Here is a 22,708-nt window from a genome sequence, read left to right on the forward strand (position 1 = left end):
TCTGCCGGTTTCGCATCCTCCTCCCTGCAACCAGAACTAAACCAGAAAAAGAAAACGGAAGAAACTCCCTCCCTTACGACGCGAATCAGCGCAAGAAAAGAGGGAAAGGAAAAAAAAAGAAGAATGTCCAACGCGGTGTCGCAAACCACCACAAAAGGAAAGGAATAGAAAAAGAAAGCGCTTCCAACGCTGAAATTCTTGATTCAAGCAAAAGAAACAAACGTCCAGAACCTGAAACTCACCTTTCCCAATTTGATTTCGATTTTGCAATTGCATAAGAGAATAGGGCTTTCGGCACTTTGATTTTCCAACTTTGCCCTTGCTTAAATTATATTTCCACTATGTACATTTAATTTTTTAATTCAAAAATTAAAAAAATATAATTGACACACGTTTTTAATGCCACGGTAAATTAAAACTTCACCGTCAACATGCCACGTAATACTCGGCGTTTGATCAATTTAAGAACAAGCCTTTATTTGATTCAATTTTACAAAAATAAGAATCCAATTAAGACGCCGAATAAGTCTGGGACCTATTTCAGATTCTGAACGAAAACAGGACCTGTCGAGACATTAAACTTTTATTTTTTCAACAACTGTATCTTTCAGGTCTCACAGCGGACCTATGGCTCTCTATCACCTCTATCATCGCTGAATATGATTCCGAAGACTCCGTCGGAGTATCTATCGTTCGCGTTAGGGTTTCTGCTTTGTGCCACAGTCCCTTTCGTTCACGCGGAGTCATCCACGTGCTTGACAGTCTACAAGAACGGCGGTGCTCCGGCGGTGTTTCAGTCTCCAAAATGCCCCCGCTGGAAGCTCTCCGAATACGATTCACCTCCCAAAACCACGGCACGTTGCCAGATTGCGATGCTCCAAGGCCACAGAAAGTCTCAAGAGGATCGCGCTCTCTGCGTCCTCGATGTTCGCATTCCCTTCCCCAGTACGCTGTCCTAACCGCCTTCTCTCTTGTACGGTTTGTGTTCCGGAAGCTTCTCTGAAGCATTAGTTGTAATTTTAATTTATCGCGGAACAGGTGTGGACGGGATCAAGGAGGTTGCGGTTGGCATTGTGGCCGTTTTTGACGGTCATAACGGTGCAGAAGCTAGTGAGATGGCATCGAAACTTTTGTTGGAGTATTTTGTTCTGCATACTTATTTTCTCCTCGATGTTGCCTTTTCTGTTATTTCAAAGACATCAACAGGAGCATGGCTTCACAAGAGAGACCGTGACCATGCAAACTTACTGCATAGATGGAAGGAGATTCTAGGTTCAGAATGGCATGGACTGCATTTTGAAAGGTGCTTTATGTCTTGTTTTTAATTTTTGCTTATATCAACAGTTTTAAGTTACTAAAACTGAGATACCAGTATTCTTGTGGATAATTCTAAATGTCTAATTTAGTCATCGGTTAGTAGTATTCTCTTCTAACATTTGGTTTGGCGCTTTGGAGTTGCTTCCTTGTTTTACACGTCAGTAAGCCATGTGTTCTTAATCGCATTTAAAATTTTACCTACCTTTTTGTTTCTGTCAGTTGTATGCCAATCTCAACTTGGAACAATTTGCCAGGTTTCAGAATACATTTTCTCCAAATTTTGATGATTCTTTTCACTTGGAAATTTTGAAGGAAGCATTATTGAGGGCAGTCCATGACATTGATGCTAAATTTTCTGAGGTAAGTTCGACTATTTGCTCATTTGCAAAGCTTTAGACATCCTTTTTCACATTGTTGTATTGACATCTTGAATTTGAACTACGCAGGAAGCGTCTAGAAATAATTTTCACTCTGGATCAACAGCTACCATTGTTTTGGTAGCGGATGATAAAATTTTGGTTGCCAATATTGGAGACTCTAAGGCCATATTGTGCTCTAAAAATTTTCAGTCTCCCAAAGAGGCTAAAGGTGAGAATTTTTAAGGTATAATGGCATAATTGAAATATCATATATTATTCTGTTGCGCTTGTTGGTTGTTACAGGGCAACAAGGTTACTTTTCATTTTGGTGAAACATGACTAAAAGGTTTTTAATTATAGTTCCTTGTGATTTGTAGATTTATTATTAAAGCTATATAGACAGAAAGAGCATGATGGTTCTGTTTCTATGTGGGATCGTGAAAAGTACAAAATGGCTTCATCCCATGGTATCACTCATTTTGCAGTAAAGGAATTGACCAGTGATCATCATCCAGATAGAGATGATGAAAGAAATCGGGTGGAAACAGCTGGAGGTCAAGTTCAAAATTGGGGTGGTGTGCCTCGCATAAATGGTCAGCTGGCTATTACACGGGCTATCGGTGACCTACCCTTTAAAAGGTAGGTTCAGTGCAAATTCTTTATATAACCCAAGGTTATTGCTAAAGCATGTGCATATTATAGGTAGCAGCTTTGAATCATGTGCAAATGATTTTGGTTCCATGCTTCATATTATGGAAATAACTTTGCCTATGATTTCGTAGCCAGTCTGAAACTTTGGTGAAGGTGGAGGACCATGTTGCAAGGTCATCCATAGCATACAACTTGTTGAAATTGCATATATAGTTCATATTGTAAATAAAACATTTAAACCAACTGTTTTTTCTATGTTAAAAATTAAAACTCAAATTTTAGCAAGTATGGTGGGTCCATGCTTTTCATAGGCTTCAAGCTATGATGTATGGATACTATCCAATACGGCCGGTTTATTTTAAAAATAATAGGATACAATACGTGATATATGCATATTGAAAAGTGTACAATAATTCTTAAAAACATAATAAATATATGATTGTTATTATGTGAATCCAAATTAAAATCATATATATTGAAGTTAACATAAAAAATTATAAAATATTGTAATCATAAAAGTACTACTGCTTTATAGATTAAATACTTCATCGATAAGTAACCCAAATTGAAAATCTTCTTGTGTGATTGAAATTTCAGGAAGACTGTTTTTTCATAATATAAAATTATTACTTGGAATAATAATGCGTTTCTTGTAATGAATTGTTTGCAGTTATGGCGTTATATCTGCACCAGAAGTGACTGATTGGCAGCCTCTGACTGCTAATGATAGCTATTTGGTGGTAGCATCGGATGGTGTATTTGAGAAGACAAGCTTGCAGGATGTCTGTGATTTGTTGTGGGAATTGCACAGTTACAGTAACATGAGATCAGAGTGCGCCCATTCTTCCTATTCGTTAGCAGATTTAATTGTTAATAATGCCTTAAAAACGGGCAGTATGGACAATGTGGCAGCCATTGTCATTCCTCTGGAGTCTATCAAATCCTCTGTAAACTCGCGTAGGGGAAGTTATATTGGAAAGAGGGATGCTGGTTTCCCATTTGGTGTGCAAGAATCTTTCTTCAAAAGCTCAGGTACATATTATGTGGGTTTCGGTTAGTCGTATCCTATGAAGGAAAACTGCATTTTCCACCATTTGTTTGGGAAAAAATTGGAAATGAAAGGAAATAAAACAGATGGGGCCAAAATATTTTTTTTAGATCTACAAATTTACCCATACACTAAATTGCTCACTATTGTAATAAAAAGGCGTTTTATTATGTGAGTTTAACGATATTGTATTGTTTGGTTGAGAGAAGTAGGAAGGAAACTGCATTTTCCACCATTTTTTCAAGGAAAAAATTTGGAAATCGAAGGAAGATAGATGGGTCTGCAAAAATTATCTTTTTGTTAAGTTGACAAATTTAACCACATGGACAACTACTTGCTATTTTGATAAAAGGATGTAAACATAGTTGCATTTTCTTTCCTTTTTTGGCAGTTTTTGAAATCTATGTCTCCTGTCTCATGTTTTGAATATTTCATTGGCCTTGCTCATATTTTACCTTTATCTAGAAAAATCGTCCCACGTTTTTTCTTTTCACATGCCTTCCCCCACCCTCTCTTTTTTACAACATTTCTTGGACGAGTTTGTATATTTCACGAATTACAAGAGAATTAAGATTTTTTTTTAAACAAGAGGACAAAAGATACAAAAAACATAGCTGGTAATGTAACCTCCAAAATAAAAACTGAAAATAACTGAGTGGGAAGAGAAAATTAATGTAGTGAAGTGTTCCTAATCTCTAAACACATTTTAGTGAAACCCAATTAGAAAGCCACTAGATTTATACACCAAATGGAGGCCAAAACCTAATCCCAAATGAATTGATGTATGTATGAGAGTCCTCTCCAAACAAATGTTGTAGCATGGATTGCACATCACCCACCTTCCCTAAACATATTAGCCTCTTTATTGATTAATTTTGTCAAAGGCACATAAACTAATCATAAAGAAGTGGTCTAGGGAGCTAGGACAAACCCAACTTCGAGAAAGTGATACACTGAAACCATAGTAGACAATATATGAACATACATGGAACATATTGTAAGCAAACAACGCATAATTCATACACAAAGCCTAATGTTGCTTTTGGCTTGGCACCCTTTTCTTAGTATTCGTTCATATTAAGATCCACAATCATTAACAATATATAATAAGAATATTCCCATTTGGTTGTACACATTTAGTATGTCTATTTTGTACTTTAGTAAACATTAATCTTAAAACTATGGATATTCAACTGTTCAAAGAAATAGTTACATCTACAAAATTATCGTACATGTTGTCTTTATCTCATTCTTTACCAATTAACTGCACACCCTTGTTAGGATATTTATCCTATTTTATCATCATTATAGTGTGTCAAGGGTTATCCTATTTATCATGATTATATTGTGTCTTGGATTACCCTATTTATCATGATTATATTGTGTCTAGGGTTACCCTATTTATCATGTACTTGTATATCAATTTATTCTTATAAATAGAAGATTGTGAGAGGGATCAATTAAGCCCTCTAGAATTATTTTACAGTTTCAATCTTAAGTTGGTATCAGAGCGCGGGTCGATCCCGCTCTGGTTTCTGTCTCGTAATATATATCTGTCTGGCGCCACAGTTCTTCGTCGCCCGCCACCGTCCGCCGCTGCCCGCCGCCGGCCACCGTCCACTGCCGGCCACCGTCGTCCATCGCCGGCCACCGTCGCCGCCGGCCACCGCTCGTCGTTGCCGGCCACTGTCGTCCATCACTGTCATAGTTTCCTTCGTCTAAACCCTTAGGGTTTTCTTGTTCCTCGCTAGAACTATTCGTCTTCTTCAAAAATGGCGTCTGGCGGTACTCTTTCCTTCTCCGGAAGTCCATCAATTACCTCCGAGAAGCTAAATGGAAAAAATTATCTATCATGGTCTGTTGCCGTTGAAATGTGGTTCCTTGGCCAAGGGCATTATGACCACCTTGAGCGAGATGGAAGCCATGTGCCTACTGAAAAAGCTGATCAGTGGAAACAAGCAGATTTCCAGTTGTGTGCCCTGTTATGGCAATCAGTGGAACCTAACTTCTTGTATCTTTGAGGGCTTTCAAAACTTGTGACTCCTTTTGGAAGAAAGCCTAAAGCATTTATGCCAACGATATTCAACGTCTCTATGACACTACGAACAAGCTTGCATCTCTTAAAATGGCAGACCATGATATGGTGTCCTTCATGGCTGAAGCCTAATCTGCTGTCGAAGAACTTAGGATGTTTTTGGAAGTAGATCCATTAGAGGATATCAAAAAGAAACTAGACAAATTTTACATGGTGTTGATCCTTCGTGCCCTACATCCCGATTTTGATCATCTCAGAGATCAACTTCTAACTAGTCATGAGGTCCCCTCTATGGAAACATTGACCACTCGCCTTCTGCGTGTCTCGGTACCTCAAACTCAAGAAGCGCATGAACTAGTGGAACCATCTGTCATGGTTGCCACACGAGGAAGAGGAGGACGTGGCACTAGAGGAGGAGGACGAGGAGGTCGGGGACGTCCTCAATGCACATACTATAAAAGGATGGGTCATACTCAAGAGAATTGTTACTCCTTACATGGTTTCCCTTCCAAAACCGCCAATATTTCGAAGATTGAAACTTCCACTTCGAAGACTGAAACTTCCACTTCTATGTTTTCTGAGGATGAATATCAAAAGTATTTAAGGTTAAAGTCTAACAACTTGGCACAACCATCTCAATCTCCCAATACATCAACAACCTGCGTTTCTCAATCTATGGAAGGTCAAAATTCATGGGTAATTGACTCAGGTGCTTCTGATCACATTTTTGGTAATACCTCTTTGTTCTCATCTATTTCCTTGCGAGAAAAACCTCATTTCATAACTCTTGCAAATGGATCTAAAACTTCTTCCAAAGGAGTCGGTCATGTTTCTTTGTCTCCCTCCCTCAATCTCAACTAAGTCCTTTTTGTCCCTAATTGTCCTTTTAATTTAATTTCCTTAAGCTAGTTGACTAAAATGTTAAATTGTTCAATAACCTTTGATCATAAATCTTTTGTTATACAGGAGCGTGGTTCGGGGAGACAGATTGGAGAAAGATATGAAGCTGGCAGATTATACCATTTTGGATCTCGTCCAAGGGTGTCCTGTGTTGCTGCTCCTAATCCTAAAGTGCTACATGATTGACTTGGCCATCCTCATTTGTCCAAATTAAAAAAGATGTGTCTTGAACTTAGTGGTCTCCAAACCTTAGAATGTGAGTCATGTCAATTAGGAAAACATGTTAGATCTTCCTTTTGCTAAAAGGTCTCAATCAATATGTAATTCTAGTTTTTCCATCATCCATTCTGATATATGGGAACCTAGTCGTATCTCCTCCTTTGGTTTTAGATATTTTGTTACCTTTATTGATGAATATTCAAGATGTACTTGGGTTTATTTTATGAAAAATCGTTCTGAATTGGTAGCTATCTTTACATCCTTTTTGAATGAAATCAAGAATCAATTTGGTCAAGTAATCAAAATATTAAGAAGTGATAATGCAAAAGAGTATTTCTCATCTCCTTTTATGCCATCTTGAGTTCCCATGGTATCTTACATCAATCTACTTGTCCTCATACACCATAGCAAAATGGTATAGCAGAACGAAAAAATAGACACTTGGTTGAAACTGCTCGTACCCTTTTGCTTGGTGCCCATATTCCTGTCCATCATTGGGGATGCCATCTTAACTGCATGTTATCTTATTAATAGGATGCCTTCCTCCTCTCTTGATAATAAAGTCCCTTTCTCCATTTTGTTTCCTAATGATCCTCTCTTTCATACATCTCCCCGAGTGTTTTGCTGTGTATGTTTTGTTCATAACATGTCTCCAGGTCTAGACAAACTCTCCGCTCGCGCTCTCAAATGTGTCTTCTTAGGCTATTCTCGACTTCAAAAAGGATATCGGTGTTACTCTCCTGAAACTAAGAAGTATTACATGTCTGCCAATGTCACATTCTTTGAACAGACTCCTTACTTCTCTCCATCTGTTCAGGATGTTTCTATCCTCCAGCAGGTCCTTCCTATTCCAATGGCTGAGTCAAATAGCTCCACTGTCTCTATCATTCCAAGTCTTGATCACAATCCATCTACACCTGTTTCTCCACATACTGAGATCATCCCACACAGGGCCCCAATGGATAGTCCACCTCCCCAAGACAATGGTGAATCTCCTACTTCAGATTCTTCTCCCTCGTCATCTCCTCCCACGCCTCCTGGTGCAAATGATTCAGCATGGCCTATTGCCCTCAGAAAAACTCGTTCCACTCGAAACACTCATCCCATTTATAATTTTCTAAGCTATCATCGATTGTCGCCCTCTTATTTTTCTCTTTTATCCTCAGTGTCCTCTGTTGTTATACCCAAGAATGTGAAAGAAGCACTTGATCATCCTGGATGGCGACAAGCTATGATTGCAGAAATGCAGGCTATTGACCACAGCAATACTTGGGAGCTGGTGTCCCTTCCCCCAGGAAAAAAGGCGGTTGGTTGTCGATGGGTGTATGCAGTTAAAGTTGGCCCTAATGGTGAAATTGATCGGCTCAAAGCTCGGCTTGTTGCAAAAGGTTACACTCAGGTTTATGGTCTTGATTATTGTGACACTTTCTCTCCTGTAGCCAAGATGACTACTATTCGTCTCTTCTTTGCCATGGCAGCCATTCGTCACTGGCCACTTCATCAATTGAATATCAAGAATGCCTTCCTACATGGTGATCTTGAGGAAAAAGTTTATATGGAGCAACCTCCTGAGTTTGTTGCTCAGGGGGAGTCTGGTATGGTATGCAAATTGCATCGATCTCTATATGGCCTCAAGCAATCCCCACGTGCTTGGTTTGGAAAGTTTAGCTCCATTGTTCAAAAATTTGGGCTAAAACGCAGTGAAGCAGACCATTCAGTTTTTTACTGTGATTCTTCTCTCGGGAAATGTGTTTACTTAATAGTATATGTTGATGATATTGTCATTACAGGAAATGATGCTGTTGGAATATCTCAACTAAAAGAGTACTTGTGTAGACATTTTTAAACCAAGGATCTTGGAAGTCTCAAATACTTCTTAGGCATTGAAGTAGCGCAATCAAAAGATGGAGTTGTAATCTCGCAAAGGAAGTATGCTCTTGATATATTAAAAGAAACAGGCATGATTGATTGTAGACCGGTAGACAGTCCCATGGACCCAAACCAGAAGTTAAGGACAGAAGAAGGTGAATTATTCTTCGATCCAGAGAGGTATAGGAGGTTGGTTGGAAAACTGATTTATCTCACTATTACAAGGCCAGATCTATCCTTTGTAGTTGGAGTGGTTAGTCAGTTCATGCAGGCTCCATGTGTTGACCATTGGAATATTCTAAGGTATGTAAAGAAGGCTCCCGGGCAAGGATTGTTATATGAAGATAAAGGAAGCATTCAGGTCTCTGGGTATTGTGATGCAGATTGGGCAGATTCACCTATTGATAGACGGTCTACTACAGGATATTGTGTTTTTCTGGGAGGAAACATTATTTCATGGAAAAGTAAGAAACAAAATGTAGTAGCTCGATCAACTGCGGAAGCCGAGTATAGGGCAATGGCATCACTAACATGTGAACTTATATGGGTGAAACAATTTCTTCAAGAGGTTAAATTTTGTGACATCCATACTATGAAGATGTATTGCGACAATCAAGCTGCTCTCCACATTGCATCAAATCCAGTGTTTCACGAGAGGACTAAACATATAGAAATTGATTGTCATTTTGTTTGTGAAAAGTTGTTGACCAAAGAAATATGTACTGAGTTTATTGGCTCAAACGATCAACTCGCAGATGTATTGACCAAGTCATTAAGGGGTCATTGGATTGAGTTTATTTGTTCCAAGCTTGGTACATACAATTTGTATGCTCTAGCTTGAGGGGGAGTGTTAGGATATTTATCCTATTTTATCATCATTATAGTGTGTCAAGGGTTATCCTATTTATCATGATTATATTGTGTCTAGGATTACCCTATTTATCATGATTATATTGTGTCTAGGGTTACCCTATTTATCATGTACTTGTGTATCAATTTATTCTTATAAATAAAAGATTGTGAGAGGGATCAATTAAGCCCTCTAGAATTATTTTACAGTTTCAATCTTAAGTAGTTACATCTACAAAATTATCATACATGCTGTCTTTATCTCATTTTTACCAATTAACTGCACACCCTATTTTATTTATCTTCAGCAATGAGATCTGTCCAAGTTCAATATGCCATGTTAACAAAGATTCAATCTCAATCCACATGTAACTCAAAATGCAGACACAAAGGCACGCCACCACCTTTGTTTCTGCTAGTAATAGTATCAATAAAGCCTTATTCCATTTAGTGAAGTTGACTGCATGGATAAAATATTATCATTGGGCTTGATTAAAGACTGAATATTAGAGATTGGAGATATTATTCGCCATGAGCTACAGTACAACAATAAAACTTCCCCAAGTTTGTTAAGTTTTGGCAACCACAAATAATCCCTATTGTCTTTTTCTGTTTTAACCAGTTGAATCTTGAATGTTACATTTGCCCCGTCATTTTGTAATATGATATCCAATATTTATAACTTCAGAACATGTGGCATGACATCTTCTCGTGCTTTTACATCCATGTCATCTTCTACTGTCTCACTAAAATTGCAAGGCACATACTCTTATTCCTACTAATCTTTTGTTTCCAAAGTATGTATATAAATAATGTTTTTGAATTTAGACAGAGCTTTGCATTTCCAACTCAATTTCTTTATAAAAAAAAGCATCCCTATGCAATGAATGGATGATGGGTATTTTTTGAGTAGATGGGTGCACATTAAATTACATATTACATAAATGGGTAGATTCCAAAATTATTACAGGCTTTAGGTAAGTTATGCATAAAAGGAACGACTTTAGTTGAAGAAGTTGTGCTCCATGAACACAATTTCCTGTGTTCCAAAAACTGAACTAAAGTCGTGTCAATGGAGAACAACTTCCATTTTTTTTTTGTAGTTAGAACTAATGCATAGGGAAGACGACTTTAGTTAAACTATGTTTATATAGAAATCGTTTTGTCGAATAATGACTTTTAATTGGGTGTATAAAATTAGAACTTGTGCCCTCACAACACGACTTTAGTGAAATATTGAGAAGAAAAAGTCGTGTGTTGGGAGCACGACTTTCAATTTGATGTGCTCAATCAGAAATCACGCTCTCTTTCTCCTTCTTCTTGTGTCTGCATTCTCCACACCAGCTTCAAGATCTCTCTGATATTTCTTCAACTCTTTGATATTGCTTTTCAGATTTCAATGAAGGGAGAACCAAGAGATGAATTGTTGGCCAAGGCGGCATTCAATGCTCATTGGAAAGGAGAGGGGAGTTGCAGAGAGGGTAGTTGAGCTTGTAGTGGTGGAGCCAGCCACCGAAGCAGTAACAGTTGAAGATGTGGTGGAAGGGGACCATGCATAGCTAGTCACTGTCTTGGAAGGCGGCTTGGCACACTATGCATGGGTGGTCGTGGGAAACTCCTTCATAGAAGAAATATTGGTTGTTGAGTGTGAGCTGATCAGAGAGCATGAGACCTAGGGATTGCAACACTGTGAAGAGCATCAAGCGGTATCGTGTATCAAATTGAAAGTCGTGGTCCCATAACACAACTTCTAAATATTTCTATCAAGGTCGTGTTGTGAGGGTACAAGTTCTAATTTTATACACCCAATTGAAAGTCCTTATGGGACAGAACGATTTCTATATAAACATAGTTTAATTGAAGTTATGTTTCTTGTGCACGACTTCTAACAACCAAAAAGAAAAATGGAAGTCGTTCTCCATTAACAAAACTTCAATTCAATTTCTGGAGCATAGAGGAAATTGTGTGCACGGAGCATGGTTTACATAAAGTATAATCAACAACTTGCTCAAATATACAATATTACCAATGAAATAGACCCTATTGTATTGAATGGCATTGATGAATGTAATGAGTGGTTAGTGGGAGAAGTTGATGATGATAACGATAATGAAGAGGAGGGAAATGAGTTGGTTTTTGATGATGATCCCCCTCTTAATAGGGCAATTGTTTATGAAGCTTCAGATATTGGAGGACCAAGAGTTTATGCAAGGAGACAAGTGACCAATAAAATAAAGCAACCATCAAGTAGTGGTATTGTTATTGGATCTTCCCATGCTTATAAGAAATGTTCTGGTACAACGCCAACTCCAACACCAACAGGGAACGGTAAAGAGAAGGCTCAAATTGGGGTTCAAAATGAATTGCATGATAGCTCTGATTTCGAGTTTGAAAGATTACTGTAGTTTGACTAGAGTCTCTTAGAAGGGGAAAAGGTGGGATATGCCCCATTGTATGATAGTATTGAAGACAATTATGTTGGGATTGAAGATGAATTTGATAATTTGAACTTTAAATTTGTGGTGTTCTGATATGATGTTATTATTATTTGAATTTTTAGACATAATATCGTTACTTTTGCATTAGAATTATATGTGGTGGTATTATATTTCTTCTGACCGCAATATTTTTGCCATAACCCATTGTGGTTTATATTATAACTTTATACATGATTTTTGGGTTGCCGATGTTGTTGGAAGTCCCACATCAACTAGAGATAAGGTCAATTTGTAATATATAAGTGGGTGCAAGCTTCACCTTACAAGCTAGTTTTGTGGGGTTAAGTTAGGCTTTAAGTCCACTTCTTAACATGGTATCAGAGCCATGGTTGGAGCCTATCCTAGCGATATTTATTGTTTGTTGGCACATTGTTCTACTTGCTAGGGCCACCCATTAATGTCTAGTCTCACGCGCGAGATGTATATACCTCGGCGTGAGGGGGGTGTGTTGGAAGTCCCACATAGACTAGAGATAAGGTCAACTTGTAATATATAAGTGGGTGCAAACCTCACCTTACAAGCCGATTTTGTGGGGTTGAGTTAGGCTTTAAGTCCACTTCTTAACAGATGTTTTCCGTTATCGGTAAGAAACAAGCGGTTATTGCTTTATCTAGTGCAGAAGTTGTATATATATCTATGGCTTTGCGTATGCATGAACTTTTGTGGATTAAACTATTCCCTTCAAGAGTTGAAATTTTGTGAAAATTATTAAATGAAGTTGTATTGTGACAAGTAGACAACTCTTCATATAGCCTCTAATCCATAGTTTCATGAGAAAACTAAACATATAGAGGTTGATTGTCATTTTGTTAGAGAGAAGTTGCTATCTAAGGATCTTATTTCAGAGTTTGCCAGTTCTAATGCACAATTCACAAACATTCTAACTAAATATCTAAGAGGACCTAGGATTTAGTTTATATGGTTGAGCTTGGTGCATGTTATTTACATGCTCTAGCTTTAGGGGAGTGTAAAGTGAAATGTTATTTAGTATTATTTCTTTTGTAGGTACCTAGCTTTTGGGTTAGGGTTAAGACAAGTGCCTTACTTTTGTTAAGTAACCAATATTAATGCAAGTACATCAGTGGAGGTTGAATGCATTGTATTTTTCTTATCTTAATTATTCAAGTAAGACCAAATCAAAGTGAAGGAGGCCTAAAAGGATTCCAGTTTAAAAAATTTTTTGATTTAAATTACAATACTTGGACTTTTTAGTAACTGTATATAAGAATTATGTGGAGAATAAAAACAGTAAAGGTAAGGAAAGACAATTGAAGTGACACTTTTTGGGAGAACTTATATGATTTTAGCTATATATTTTTATGTGGTTTAAAATTCGTAAGGTAATTCTTTTGTAGTTGCTAATCGCTAATGTTGTTTATTTTATCAAAAGTTTAAATGCTAACCACTAAAATTGAATTCTCTTGTTTGGATTTGTATAGTTGCCCTGCTCTGATATTTTGGTTATCTTTAGTTTGTGTTTAAATGTCTGAAGAAAGTCTAAGTGGCATGCAATAACATATGAAGTTACATACATAAAGCATGTATTGGATACATTTGCTTGCGCTAAACTGTAGGTAAAGTTTTACAAAGTGTCGTTTCATTTGCATTTGTATGTAGCAAATGCTGGTGTCATTAATAATTTCAATGAATAAATTTAAAATTTGCTCTTTCATGTATGTTCTGCTCTGCTAACTTAAACAATTGATGAATAAAATTTGGTTATTCCTGTATGTAGCTTCCGCTAATTTATTATTTTGGAACTTCCTCAGGTAATGGCATCTTGTCTGATCTTATGCACTTGGAGCACCCTCATCTGGTAGATACGAAGTTGAAGCGAATATTGGTATGGCCAAAAGCCATGTAAATTTATTATTGTCAATTCTTCCATATTTTGTTTGGTTTTCTCATAAATTGTATCCTAATGGAATTAATTGAGTATTCTGAAAACACTGATAGAATTTTCAATTTATAAGTTAATTGTGATGTGTGTCAAAGTTTGATGATTCTTGTGCTGTTTCTTAAAATGTTACTGAGTCCATTGTGGAGCTATGATTTTGTGATATTGTTGTTGGATGGGGAACTTTGTGTTAAACATGGGAATGTTATATGCTTGGAATTGAATGAAGAGGACCAACTTGCTCTACTGGATTTCTTGGAATTCCAGCCATTATTTGTTCCGAGGGACTTGAATCGTCAATCCTCATGCCTTATCACCAATCTGATCACCGAATGCTGTATTGCGAACAGATTGGAAAAATTGCAACTAAAAGGGAGGTGTAGTACTTTTATGGTTAATTGACAGTATTTTACTTGGGCTGAGGAGATATAAGCTCTGTACCCTTCTGAGACTGGAGTTTTTATTGACATAAGTTGATTTATCAATTTCTCACTCCTTTTTTTTTTGGGGTGAGATATGCTATAATATCTCCCACACGGTCACACAAGGGTGATACTAGTTAAAGAATACATTACTATTTTTTTTTCTGCTTTTAAAGTTTGTTCCTTAGTGTTGAAATGCACGTTGAGAGTAAGTTTCCCTCCTACTAGGTATACTGATTTATTATCTTAATAAAGTTTTAGAATTTGGGCTTAAGGCCTAATTTAATCTTGCACAATTGACATGTAATGTAGGCATTCTATTTAACCCATATCTTTCTAGTAACATTTCTAGAATTTGGGTTTAACGTCTATTTCAACCTCATAAAACTAACTTACTTTACATCATATATATATATATATATATATATATATATATATATATATATATATATATATTTTTTTTTTTTTTTTTTTTTTTTTTTTTTTTTTCTAGAGGGCTTAAGGGATCCCTCTCATTGTCATTCTATATATAATAAATTTCAAATGCAAAAGTACATGGAAGATTAAGGGTCTGCCCTAAACACTTAGGTGTAGACCTAGGTAATTCTACTATACTAGACTAGTACACTACCCTTAAGTAGGCTTAATGATTATACATAAGGCAATAATTCTAACAATATATATATATATATATATATATATATATATATATATATATATTTGATGTGGGACTATATAGGCTGCCTAGGGTAGGTGACCACAAATTTTTCAAAACTCCCTTTCATGCATGTGACTACTATTCTAGAGCATAATGACTATGATAGTGGCCTTACAATGAATCTAGGATAGGTTTTAAAGTTATTTCAAAATTGGGGTTTAGATCCAATCTAAATCCATCAAAACTAGTTTGTAAAGTGATTGCTATCCAAGCTTTCTTAGCTATATCTTTGATGGATGCGCATCATCCTTAAGACTAATGAGGTTGGTGTTAAGATGGGCCATGCTTGACCATAGTTAAGGCAGCTTTCCAACATAAATCATTATTTCATTTTAAAACAAAAATATCATATCAAAACCAATCCATATAATTGAATACCTCTGGACTTTTATGACAGGTTGAAGTGAAAGATGGTGATTTTGGCTGCTTTTATTTAGCTGAAAATCTTGATGAAATAGAGGACTCCAAGCAGATTGCCAAAAAAGTTGACTGGGATGACTATTTGTATGAACTACCTCCACCTCCACCCGATTCCCTTTCTCAGCATCCCAGTAAGCAAAGATGTTATTATGTTGCATTTGCTTATAGTTAAATTTTGGTTTATCGGTTGACAATCAAATGTGTTGGTTTGTCCATTTTCAGCTTCAGGGGGTCTTGTCGATTTATACAATAACCAAAACTTTTGCTTTGACTATGGTCCAACTATTAATGAACCTGAAGACCGATGCATAAATCCTGAAGGCTTTGCTAGTTTCATTGGTCTTCTTGAATCAATTCCTTTGCATGATACTGATTCTAGTAATGGGTCTTCTGATTATTCAATGCCTGATTTGAGGTAATTTTATCTACTTTGAATTCCTATGTGTTCATTAATCGAGAGGACAACATATTTCTTAGTCTGGTGAAAAGTGCAATTTTAAATTCATAAAATTTTAGAATTGCCCTTGCTTTAGTCGTACATGGATGGTCATTGTTGGAAATTATAGCATTTAATGTTTATTGTTGTTGAAAATCCCACATCAACTAGAGGTGGGTTGCAAATCTCACCAGGTTTGCACTCCACCCTTAGTTGATGTGAAATGTCCAACAATCTCATGCCAAGGAATGTATATCTTGAACATAAGATTTGATATTTGTGGGTGTTATAACAAGAGCCCAACAGGGGGTAGGACATGAACCTTAATGAATTTGACTAGGGTAGGCTTTAAATGATTTTGATATCATCTACAAATATCTAATTTTAAGTTATAGATGTTCATTCTTAGGTGTGTAATGACCCTACTTTGGATTTACATTACTACTAATCACTATACATATACAAAATATCTACATCAAAGAATCTTTCTCAACCCCTCACTTCTACTCCATCCTAAAACATCTTCTGCTTCGGTGTTATGTGTAACACGATCATTGTAGGTGGATATCACATTCTCAAACACAAGGTAAACTAGCATATTTAAAAGATTAGAGTTCAATTTATTCCGTTGTGCACCACTGCCTTCACTGTTTATTCCGTTGTGCACCACTGCCCTCCGCCATCGACCACCATTATCCTCCGTACGCCGTTGGCCACCGTTGCACTTTCGTCAGGTGACCAGCGAATCTGAACTGCCTCCTTAAGCAACGACCAACTACACTGGTTCCGAGGGCTACCTCTCATTCACGTGCCGCCACGAGCGCCAAATCTGTCCGATCGTCGCTGGCCACCGCCATAGTTTCGACCGGTGACAAGCGGATCTGGATCGTCTCTTCAAGCGCGACCTAACCCTGGTGGTCGACGTCTCTGTCTCGTCCGCTTGCGCCGTCACACGCCTCCTCTCTCCAATAGATCTCGGACGCGTGTTCATGATGCGCCGCTGTCCCTGTGTCGCAGTCACACCACGCCGCTTCCGGTCATGTCGCTGGACCTCCATCTCTCTGTTCTGACCCTCCATAGCAGCCATGGTGGCCATCTTCGTTGTCTTCACAACATCTTCGTCTTCTCTTTGCGACTTCTGCTTTGTGAGCTACTATTCGCCTCAATTTTCATGACCAGGGAGACCTCTTTCGATTCCTAGTCCGCTTTCGACACCACTGCGTCAATTCTTTCTTCTCCATTGTGAAGGGCACTCTGCCTCCACCAATGGGTTTCGCCTCGCGCCATGCTGTGTTGTTCTTGCCTTTTCTTCCCTTTCTTGTGCAACACTGATTGGTGCTTCTTGCCGACGTCTCTGCTGCTTGTGCCGAATGCACCAGCACCTGTGGCCAAGCATGTCTCCACCATTTGGTTACAATTCTGTGATTCTCTCTTGCAAGTGTGATGGTCCCCGTTGGCCTGTGGCATGAAGGGGAGTCTATTTTTGTAGCTGTGATGTTCCAGTCAACAATTCATCAGCCTTGTTGGCGGAATGTCGTTGTTGCTGCAGTCAATTGTTGTAACCTCTGCAGTTTGTCGCTGCTGTCTCAATAAGTTGCCGCATTTTCTTTGGTCAAGATTAAGAGTGTCTCGTGAAATGCATTAGCTGTCGTTTCCGCTATTTGCCGTGAGGGGAAATATTTTTCAGTCCCTGCAGAGAACTTTCTTCTTGGGCAAGAGTTTAGCCCGTACTTTTGTGACACAGTGTAAGTATCATCATCATTTAGGAGTAGTCCAGTAGAGAACTTAGGACCTCCAAAGTGTTTTTTGGTTTCTACCATCACTAATGTGAAAGACTCTCTTCACCGTCAATGCTTTGTTATAACAGCTCACTGAGAGTTGTTCTTTGAGACTGCCCACTGAATTGACTCTTTCGAAGTTATGGGATTCAGATTTGTCCCTCGTACGGATCGATTCTCACCAGTTCTTCCACCTACACGTTCTGTTGTTCAGCCGTGAGGAGGAGAAAGTTCCAACCGCTGTAGTGTAGTGTAGTCCCTGTAGGTCTGCTGCTGTTAGTCGCTGCAGGACAGATGTTTCCTGAAGGCTTGTTGCTATTCAGGGCAGTTAAGTCCCTGAAGGTTTGTTGTTGTTTAGGGAAGATAAGTCCCTACAGGTTTGTGGCTGTTAGCCTTTTAGTTCCAGCCGCTGCAGGTAGTGTAGTCCCTGCAGGTCTGTTGCTGTTAGCCTTTGCAGGGCAGTTAAGTTCCTGAAGGCTTGTTGTTGTTCAGGGCAGTTAAGTCTCTGAAGGTTTGTTGTTGTTCAGGGCAATTAAGTCCCTGAAGGTTTGTTGCTGTTCAGGACAGTTAAGTCCTTAAAGGTTCATTACTGTTAGCCTTTAAAGGCCTCCCATATGTTACTCATGGAAATCAAGTTCTTGAAGCTTTGTTGTTGTTTGCCACTATTGATGGCAATCTAGTCCCTGCAGTTTGTTGCGATTCACCACTACAAGCCTTCATCCATCCTTGTAGTTTACTGCTGCAAGTCATCATCCATTGTTAATGGAAATCTCTCTTGTCCATTGTTGTCCAAGTTGAAGTTTCATGGTGCAAGTTCACGGTTGTCCATTGTTGTCCATTATTCTCCATATGATGATGAGGAGTCTCTTGGGCTACATTTTTTTGTGTGTGCAATTTGGTTTATTGACAATATCTTCGATTGGGTTTGTCTATTCCAAGCTTGGTTCATACAATCTTGTATGATCCAGCTTGAGGGTAAGTGTTGTAATTTGAGATAATATCTTTAGAATCTTCCTAATTAGAGGAAATAGATATATAATTTTTTATTTTATTTTGCTTTCCTAGTTTCCCTATTTCCCTTTTTAGGAGAATTAGATTATTACAAATAGAGAGTATCAGAATGTATTTTTTATGATTTGAGAATAATAAATCAGTCTTATTTTTAACTATAACTTTTATAAAATTACATTCAGCTTACTAATTTTATATTTATAGCTCGAGCTTTTGAATAATAAAATAATCGGGTGTTATTTCTAAAAGCTATTTCTACTCTTAGGTATTTCTAGATTCTTACAGTGAGAGGATGTGTTGGAGATCCCACATTGACTAGGGGGTAGGGTATAAATCTCACATTACAAGTCAGATTTGGTTATTCATGAAGAGTATTGAATGTTGGTCAATGTGTATGGGTAGTTGCTAAACTACCACTGTGGTGTGTTGTTGTTGAAAGCGTCATCAAAAGTATTTCCCTCGTGAACTCATCCCCTCTCAAATAAGGAGTTTATTCTTTCAAGCGTCAAATAAAAAATCTGGAGCAATAATCACTACAACTCCTCGCCTCCACTAGGGCTTCACTGGTGACGGTACCCCACTCAAAGACGTCATTGCCAGCGTTGGTGTTGTACATGCCAGCGGGAGTCGCTAGCATTTTCGGAACTCCTCTAAACGCATGGAGACCCTCCTTCTCCCTTTCCAAAGCGCGAGGGGTTTTGTACCAAATCTCGATGATCGCTCCTCTCACCTATGCATAGGCTTGAGAGAGCCACCATGATTCACCCATATGGTTTCGAGCATCACCATCACTTCATCGTTTGCGCCAACAGATATAGGGGTCATCACCACTCACATGCTTGAACACAAAATTGAGGCTATATAAAAAATTTTGAAATATAAGGGTGAGGATGGAGATCAGTCTGTGTTGAACATGCTCCTGATGGATGGTTGGGCCATGTGTGTGTATTTTTGTTGGGTGAATGGAGGAATAGAGAGTAGTGTGAGAGGTGAGTGATGGAGTGAGATGGTGTAGAGAAAAATGATTTATGGAGGTGCTGGAAGATGAGTTTTTTTATTGTGTTAGTGGGTTTTTTTTTTGGAACAAGAACAGGGAAGACACCTCTTCTTTGAAACCCTACACCTTCAAATGTTAGGGCAACCACAATCCCTAAAAGAGGCACAACAAACACATCATCTACACTGCCTTTTAAGAAGAAATGACATGTCATTTCATACATATTTCCGCCCCACCAAGTCCAAATGTCATTTCACAAAACAGGTTTAATTCTTACACATTTTCAAACCCAATTGAGACTAATCAAAATATGGGAACCTACTTAAGGTTTTCGAAGAAATACGAGAACCAACTGAATAGTTGGACCTTTAGGAAAAATGCATAGCCTATTCTAGGAAACAAATCCTTGTGATTGCAATAATAAAACCCAAATACAGCCAATATATAGAATTGTAACCAATAGGATTAAAATCTAAAACATCCTAAAAGATATTGACAGAATAAAATGTAAAGCTTCCTAAAATATCTCAACAACCTTGTATCTTTTACCATTTTCATAATAATAAGTCTGCTTATTGGTTTTTCTGTCAATAATCATTGTAATTATTAATAAAAAAAATTTCTAATTTATACTCGAGAACATTCAGAACTTTTCCTACCGATTTTTTCAGTGTACTGTCATAGTGGCCATTATGATTCATGTATTGTGTTCTTATGAAAGTTGATGGTGACAATGTTTTTCTTTAGCCCAACAATTAATCGAAATTGTGTTTTGGTGCATAGGTATGTGTTGAAGAAGAGTTTTGGACGTGGGTCATTTGGTGAAGTGTGGTTGGCTTTTCATTGGAATTGTTATCAAGATACTAATGTTGAAAAAGAGAACAGGGATGATACAAATACAACCAACAGCACAACGGCTTCTGATTGTCAGAATGGTCCTTCTAATTACACCCTGTACATTTTGAAACGTATAATGGTAATAAGTTTGAGTGATGTTGAACTGCTTTTATCGACTTCAATGCATTAGGATCTTGGTGCCTATGCATTGTGAGAATGGAGTTTATGCCTATTTTTCTTTTTGTGAATTGACATAATTAACAAGCAATAACTCTGCTGCCTTATTTATTCAATTGATGGAAATCTGGTCAGAGGTTTCTTAGACGGGAGGATCTTACATTCAGGTTTTAAGATGCAACAAAAATTACAGCTAGCTAAGCTTCTAAAAAATGGTTTATTGGATGGTTCCTAGGTTCTTTATGTTCGTTTTGGTTTCTGTAGGGAGGATGGTGTATACTTGTATACTAGCTTAGGGAGGTTCTTTTAAGTTTTTTGATGCATTTTGTTTAGAATGTTGGAGAGCTTCTTGAAATAATTTTGTGGAAGCTATATTATAGAAGGGTGGTTTTGATTGTCTTTTTAAAATTCTAACAATGGGTGATGTTGTGGTTGTATAGAGGGTTGCAACAAGCTATGATAGGTAAATTATGAGATTTGGGTGGTGTAAGGAAGGATAGTCGAAGCTATGGTTGGGAAAGGTTTGAAGGTGTTTCTTTGTTTTCTTGGAGAAACATAAGATTGGACGAGTTTTGTGAGAGTTCTCTTTAGAATTTTTTTGATGTTATTGAATATAATAAAATTAGGTATAGGATTAATTTCCCTTATGTCTAAAATACATATAGGGTAATATATTTATATGAAGAATGATACAATTATATATGGAAACCAAACACAAATATAAACAATATCTACCAATATGGTAAATAGAAAATATTGTTAAAAAACAATATGAACAATATTTACTAATATCAAACAATATCAAAAGTCTATGTTTTCCTAATTAACTTAAAACACATTATATTTAACACTCCCCTCAAGCTGGTGCATGTAAATTGTATGTATCAAGCTTGTTACAAATATAATCATTGGTCCCCTTAAAGACTAAGTGAAAATATCTGCTAATTAACTGATTAAGTTAACAAAGTCATTCTTGATGTCTCTAGATACAATCTTCTCTCGAATGAAATTGTTAGGTTTCTATAATTGGAAACCTAATTCTCTCCTCTCACAATTCACAACAGGAATACCAAAACAGAAGAATGAATCGTATTTCTTTATTTGCACACTAACAATGTCAAGAATCAATGTACACTTATGGGTAAATGCGGGAGCCTAATCCCCCTCCTCAGACTTATGTCCTGACTATACAAGTAAAACTATTCCCTCCTTAACCAACTAACAATTATTCTATTTATAATGTGTTTTTCCCTCCAACTAACTGTTATTACAGTTATGCTTCCTAACCAGATACAATTATGCTTCCTAACCAGATACAGCCCCCTTTCCCCCCTTATCCCACTCTATTCTTTCTTCTTTCATATACTTTCCAACTCCTATCATTGCCCTTTGCCTGAAAATTAACCTTGTCCCCAAGGTTAAACTTTGGAAATTCATCTTGTATTGCCACTAAGTCCGCCCAAGTAGCCCCATCAGCTCCACCCTCTTGCCACTCAACCAATATCTGTTCCACTAAATCCTCGCCCTGTTGCTTCTGTCTCCTGCCCAACACACGTTTCGGCCAAAATGAGGGCCCTTCTGTCTGCAAGCCCTCTGGTAACTCCTTTTCCACCTTCTTTGTTCCCACAGCCAATTTTAACTGCGACACATGAAACATAGGGTGGATTCGTGCTGTATCTGGTAACAATCTCAAAGGATGTACACTAGTTGCCCCTTGATAACTGGTATTGTACCAGTATTCTGCCCAAGGAAGAACGGAACACCAGCTCCTGGGCTGCTTTGACTAGAAACATCTTAAGTATCCTTCTAACAACCTGTTTAAAACCTTCGTTTGGCCATCCGACTTAGGATTATATGCTGTACTTGTTAGATGTTAAAATGTGTGTTTCTGTTATTTGGGCTTAGTCTATTCTGTATTAAGGGCATTGACCCATATCTTACAATATAAATAAACTACCCTATGTGTATGCTAAACACACAAGGGATATTTTCTCCCAATCTTCTCTATTTCTCATATGGTATCTAGAGCATAGGAATAGTTCCAGTCAACTCCACGGTCTCCGGCACCCATCACTGCCGCTGTTGTTGCAGTCGCCGTCGCTGCCGTCGCCTCCACCGCTGCCGTCGCTGCCGCCGGAGTTCCAGAATCGACCGGCGACCACACCATCGGAATCGTCTCGGCCGGGCGACCACCGTGGTACGAAGATCGCGGAGAACGGACCACCCACGCGCCTCCACGCGCCGCCGCAAGAGTCGCCGCTGCCTCTGCC

The 22,708-nt window shown here is 37.9% G+C and overlaps 1 protein-coding gene across 4 annotated transcripts in view; it reads left to right on the plus strand.

Annotated features, from left to right (window-relative positions):
* The first annotated feature begins 552 nt into the window (after window positions 1–552).
* LOC108325860 (uncharacterized) overlaps window positions 553–22,708 on the plus strand; it is a 49,294-nt gene continuing 27,138 nt past the window's right edge. The window contains exons 1-10 of one of the 4 annotated variants that reach the window (XM_017558962.2): window positions 553–945; window positions 1,039–1,303; window positions 1,572–1,677; window positions 1,764–1,905; window positions 2,054–2,315; window positions 2,998–3,359; window positions 13,515–13,588; window positions 15,180–15,333; window positions 15,425–15,617; window positions 20,208–20,400. In XM_017558962.2, coding sequence (XP_017414451.1) covers window positions 660–945; window positions 1,039–1,303; window positions 1,572–1,677; window positions 1,764–1,905; window positions 2,054–2,315; window positions 2,998–3,359; window positions 13,515–13,588; window positions 15,180–15,333; window positions 15,425–15,617; window positions 20,208–20,400 — 2,037 coding nt within the window. In that variant the 5' untranslated portion in view covers window positions 553–659. The remainder of the gene's footprint in view (window positions 946–1,038; window positions 1,304–1,571; window positions 1,678–1,763; window positions 1,906–2,053; window positions 2,316–2,997; window positions 3,360–13,514; window positions 13,589–15,179; window positions 15,334–15,424; window positions 15,618–20,207; window positions 20,401–22,708) is intronic. The other 3 variants (XM_052875625.1, XM_017558960.2, XM_052875626.1) reach the window with 3 other exon arrangements.

Source organism: Vigna angularis, chromosome 3, assembly GCF_016808095.1.
Source record: "Vigna angularis cultivar LongXiaoDou No.4 chromosome 3, ASM1680809v1, whole genome shotgun sequence".
Lineage (NCBI taxonomy): Eukaryota > Viridiplantae > Streptophyta > Magnoliopsida > Fabales > Fabaceae > Vigna > Vigna angularis.